The following is a 6,000-nucleotide window of genomic DNA, read 5'->3' as shown; positions in this document are numbered from 1 at the left end:
CCGGAATTTTTTCCTTTAATATTAATGCCTGAAACTCAAATTATATACTTGCTGGGCATTTTTGGCTCACTCTTGCTTTGTAAATTCTTATTTCTGCCAGAAACAGATAAGGATAAAAGTGAATAGCTTTGATAGACAACAGAAGTTAGAGAAATTTCCGCTGCGAGAGGTTGAAGATGTTAGAAGAATGTGACAAGAGCATTAGTTCAAAGGTATTTACACTTGTATTTTAGTTATTGTGAGTTGTAAAAGGTTAGATTCTTATTTCATACCATAACCTGTAAACGATCCGGATTCAAGGGGTTAATTGGATAATCTTTTATTTTATGTAAAGATTGTTTTCGTGACACCAAATATTGACCCCGGATTCGGGTTGTTACATAAGGTAGGCAGTGTTATAATGCTGATGAGGAACCTGAATCAACTTATTGGACTTTGCGATTGAACGAGGATGATTGTGAGAAAATGCTTGCCAAATTGTATTATATATGATATTCTTGCTGGCTCTCAGGTTTGTAGTACTCACATTATTCCCCGAATAGAAATGGATCCGACAGACACTAAATGGCCGTTTGAATTTAAAAGAGTTCAATTTCTAGTACAGCTCTGTTTTGCAATGACTATAAACAAAAGTCAGGGCCAGTCATTGAATAAAGTTGAATTGTATTTGCCACAATCCGTGTTCACCCATGGCCAGCTATACATTGTTGTATCAAGAGTTACATCGCCTTCAAGTCTGCACATAATGGTAGATAGTGATCATGGAGGTTCAACAAATGTAACTGCCAACGTTGTATTTGAGGAGGTTTTCTACAATATGCCACTCGGAGATAACACATAGTCATTTTTTAGTTGTAACTGTGCATTTCATCTATGTTTGTACTACTATAATTTTTCATATGAGTATTGTTTAATGTCAGTGTTTAAATGAAATTAGTTTCCTGTGTTGTGAACATAATACCTTAATTTTTTAATTTTTAATTTTAAAAATTTTGTCCCTATATTCTTTTTACAGATGTGGTGCGGCTTTTATTGTTTGATTCATTTTGTTTGCCTTGAATTTTATTGATTGTTATTTGGTAATCTGCCACATATCTATTGAGGAGATATATATGTATATATATTAACAATGTCAAATGTATATAAAACTAAAGTATCCTGTTATTTCTCTCTGATTTTATACCACAAATCATGAGGAACAAGTATATTTTTTCAGTCAATTCTCACATCCCCTTAAACCATGGTATTTTGGTTATATATGTAGTTATCATTCTGTTTAGAAATTGTGGTGAAATGCACATTTATATTCACAAAATAGTATCAAAGAGTACTCAGTCTGCATGATTTGAAGTTTTATTCCTTCTATTTGCATTAGAACTGTTAATATAGCCTCATTTGGCCTATAAATATATATCATCACATATAATTTTTTATCGTCTAAGTTTTGTTTTTTGTAAGTGTTTGAACATACAGGTATAAGTATAATTATAAATAAAATGTCAATACCCATTGATGTGCTCCTTTTATATGGATTATATATCAAGAGATCACTTTGGATTTGATTACTAATTTAGTTTTATTTTATTCAGCTTTTTGGAGTCATGGCTATGTATACCCATTTAGCGGAGTTAAATGATAATAGGAATGATTGGACAGTAAAAGTCCGTGTTACGCAAATGTGGTTGTCGACTACTAACGAAGGTGTTTTAAGATGACACAACCTTATTCTATTGGACTGTGATGTATATTTTTTCGAATTACATGTCATATCATTTTACGATATTAAAATTGTAAGTACAATTCCATTCTGCTGTGTTGTGTGTTTACATGTCACTCTTATTTTATTGCGTGTTTACTTTGTACATGTCCATCTTATTGTATTGTGCATTTACATTAATAATCATTCTGTTTATGTCAGGATAATCTAATTCATGCAATTGTCAGTTCTGTAATTTGGAATCAGTTGATGGGGTTATAAATACTGGTGGATGCTATGTCATATCAAATTTCCAGGTTTCTGCAGCAACTGGTGTTTTAAGGTCTGTGCGTTCCATAAATGTTATGACCTTCATTCCAGCTACTGTTGTTGTTGTTCCAGACCCTCACGATGATGGCACAATCCCTGACCAAGAATATGAATTAATACCTCTTTACCAACTCAAGGATAATCCAATGTATTTTTATGACAATTAATTGTCTCAATACTCCATAGGTAATGTTTATATGGAGTTGTCGTATATATATTAATTAAATTAACATTATGTGGATAAATGTTCTTACAGATTGTGTTGGAGTTGTCGAGAATTTAAAAGCAGCCTTATAATATCATGACTAATTATGGTCCCAGGGATATTATTCCTTTCAGCTTAACAGATGGGAGGTAATTATGTGTTCTAAAATTTTTTTAATTTCTTATTTTATTGAAATAATGTAGATTATTTTTACAATTTATCCAAAGTTGCACCATATTACTTGGGTAGTAGTTCAATGTAGAGATATTCAATCTAATATATGTACCATTTTATAATTTGGTTTAAGTGGTATTACACATCGCGTTTCATTATGGGGACCTTTCCCGGAGAATTTGGAGGCGTTGTATGAAGGAATGCTTCCAAAAATTGTTATATTAGCGTCTACAAAGGTCATTTTTGTTAAAGGTATCATTGTTCGATAATTAGTTTAATTGACTGATATAAAATAATCGTTTGCATATAGAAAGATTAAAGAATATCATGATTACCATCAACTTAATATTTCATTTTTATGTAAGTGCGAGTTCTTTTCAAATTAGCAGCCTTCCTTCAACTAAGATATTTGTTAACGGTAATCATCCTCAGGTTTATTTTTTAGACAAAGGTGAGATACTTTATTTTGTAGTTCACTATATTTTATTTTGGCACTCCTAAATTATTATACATTATTGTTCTAACTTATTTAAATATATATTTTCAATTAAAACTTTTAACCATTTTATAAATGTACAGACATTCAGCCAAGGCCACTGTTTGGGCGAACCTTGCAGTTGTAATGGAAGCACATTATAATGAGATTTCAAAAGATGAGCCAATAATTGTTATTTTGACAACAACAAAACTCAAGATTTTTCACAGTAAGTACTACTTCAGATGACAAGTTAATTTATTTTTTAGGGGAATATAGTTAACCACAATTTTTTTTCTCACATTTATTTTTATAGCATCTGTTCAAATCAGCACTGTTCCTGCTTCAAAAATTTATCTTAATCTGGATTTTGATGTCGTTCATGAGATGAGGCAAAGGTATTTTTTCAAGAAATCATTAAAATATTTTAAAATACCATGTTTGTTTATTGTTATTATGATTATGATGTTGAAGTATATTCTGGCTTAATTTAATATTTCAGGCTTCGGGAAGAAGGATATGTTCCTTCAGATATCCCAATGTCATCAACTTCTCTATCTGAAGTCTCACACACACCATTGATTAAGACCATAACTCTCAAGGAGTTTAGTGAGAAGACTGTCATTATATATCTTAAGGTAAATTTTAACATTGTTCTTATGTATACAATAAAACGTATTAATATATATTAAATTAATTTATATTCCTTTTGATTTTTTAGATGAATTTCCTCTGTAAAGTAAAAGTTAAGAATGTCGAGGAAAACAATGGTTGGTGGTATCTTAGTTGCAGCAAAAATGTTTGCTTTGGAGAAGTTACGAAGTTGGAGGGTAATTATAAATGCTGCAAGTACAACAAGAACTATCCGGTGCCGCAGAAAAAGTATTACATTCAGTTATTACACATATTAAAAAGGAATTGAACATGGTTAATAATGTGACTAATTATATATATAAAACAATCCATGTTCAGAATTGTTTTGCTGGCAGAAGATTCCACATAAGCTTTTAATTTGGTTTTACTTGATCGTGCTGCTAAGCGTCTAGCAGGGAAAACAGCAACAAAGCTGACTGCAGAGGGATTTGCGGTTGTTTATCTGTTTCATATTCTATTTTTTTCCTGATTTTTTAAATTGAGTAAGAATGTTCAAGTTTGTTTTAAACTACATGTTCAAATTAATTCAATTTTGTGCAGGATCCAGCAACATATCCACCTCACATAAAAGGTTTTGTAGGGAAGGAGATTACTGTTAAAATTGAGCTTAACGATGATAATATTCTTCTAAACAGTACAGTTTTCTATGCAACCGATGCATATGACTCTGATTCTGCAAGTTCATCTACATCTGCAAGTACTTTGAATAAAACTGATATCTTAAAATGTGGGGATGTAAGTTAATGTACCTTAATTATTTACTAGATTTTTTTAATTATTTAACTGCAATGCATCTATGACACCTTATATTAAGCATCTTTGCAATTTGTTTATCAGATTTATAATGATTTTATGTTTTTGAGATTGTTTTCAAGTCTAATCCATGTTTTTGCATTTGTCAGACTCATGTGGTGGAGATATCTGACAATGGTTACAGTCCAGGCTCAGCCAAGTCAAGTTCTAAGAAAATAAAAGTGGTTAGATCTCTTTTTATAATGTGTTTTTTTTTCACATTTGCAATTTTAAGTTATATGGATTTTTAATGAACTTTATCATCTTTTTAATGGTGGTATATTATGTTTTTTGAAGGAGAAGTAGATGATGAATGTGGATGGTTATATGCAGGGGATGCATTCTTCATGATTTTTGTTTTTTAGTTCTTCTTTAGTAGAATTTATTTGTAGTAGGAATGTATTTTGAAGTTTCCTTAGGTTCCAAGTTGTCAAACTTAATGTTTGTTTAAATATTCTGATTTCCAGTTACTTTAAGACTATGGTTCAATTTTATTTCCTTTGAGTTGTAGAGATTGTTTTTCTTTATATATTTATTTTTAAGTGAATTTAAGTGTTAATCAATATTTTTTTTCAGTTTTTAGAAGAAAAAAGTATAAGTTTTCCAAATATTATAGCTTATCAATATAATCCTAAATTTTGATAGCACTAAGGTATCCATTGTTCTTATGAATAGATAGTTAAATGTCCAACAACTTAGACAATTGTTTTACAGTCTCATATTATAGTTTAAAGTGATGACAATCTCCCATTATATTTTGATATGAAGTTTGGTTCACCACATATCGAAAATAAATCAGAATTTGATAATAATAATTAACTACTAATGTTAATAAAAAGAATTGGTCCAACTGTGCCAATGAGAATTACAAGTAGAGGACATAGGTTTTTACAAGGATTGTCATTTTCAAATATGTTAAAGTTATAACATTGATGAATAAGCAAATAGTTTTGTAATCTATCATTCAACAGAGAAAGATATTTCTTCATTGTTCTCGATCATCGTAAACAGTTTAGGCTTAGATCCCTTAAGTTTGTTGTCTCTGACGAAAGCATTCCAACCGGCTGAGAATCTACCCCTGCCTTTTGAAACTAGAATTGTAACTATCCAAGAACCATTTTCAGTCACAAGATTAACCTGTTCACCGGATATCCAGTTACGGCCGCGAGAAGCAACTTCTTTAGGAATATATTGTACCCAGGTGAGAAGTACATAATGCATGATTAATGTAATATTACGGTGATAAAAATAGAGAAGGTTAAAACATGTACCACTTCATGTGGGGTTCCGTCAAGATTGCATGGCTTTAACTTAATTTGGAATTGAATCACCTCCATTTCTTGATCATCAACTTTCATAAACTGATCATTCAAAGCTATGTTTGCCTGCCCAAGCTCACCTCCATTTTCTGTTTTTGATTTTTGTTACTATTATTATAGTAAGGATCCAATGTGTTTGTACTTTAATTAAAATGAACTTAATATTACCTTCACTCCTTCAGCATCAGTTGTTTATATCTCACTCTGCATTGCCGATTCTGATATTTTTGCTTTATCTGAGCGTGTTGATTCTGCAAAATAAGTTTCATTAATGCAAGTATATCATTATCCATATTTTAACAAGATATTATATACTCTGTACTAGTTTTATACCCGTGCAATGCACAATATTTTC

The 6,000-nt window shown here is 30.8% G+C and overlaps 1 protein-coding gene across 1 annotated transcript; it reads left to right on the top strand.

Moving 5' to 3' along the window:
• Nucleotides 1–544: 544 nt before the first annotated feature.
• Nucleotides 545–4,632, top strand: LOC141719979 (uncharacterized). Its single transcript, XM_074522341.1, has 11 exons — nucleotides 545–805; nucleotides 1,590–1,661; nucleotides 1,945–2,174; nucleotides 2,985–3,109; nucleotides 3,197–3,278; nucleotides 3,383–3,518; nucleotides 3,602–3,710; nucleotides 3,885–3,967; nucleotides 4,075–4,269; nucleotides 4,437–4,511; nucleotides 4,624–4,632. The coding sequence occupies exons 1-11, from the start codon at nucleotides 545–547 to the stop codon at nucleotides 4,630–4,632; spliced, it is 1,377 nt and encodes a 458-aa protein (XP_074378442.1).
• Nucleotides 4,633–6,000: the final 1,368 nt, after the last annotated feature.

This window comes from Apium graveolens, chromosome 4 (assembly GCF_009905375.1).
Source record: "Apium graveolens cultivar Ventura chromosome 4, ASM990537v1, whole genome shotgun sequence".
Lineage (NCBI taxonomy): Eukaryota > Viridiplantae > Streptophyta > Magnoliopsida > Apiales > Apiaceae > Apium > Apium graveolens.
Note: the sequence above shows the minus strand (reverse complement) of the source record. Positions and strands in the feature narration are given on the sequence as shown.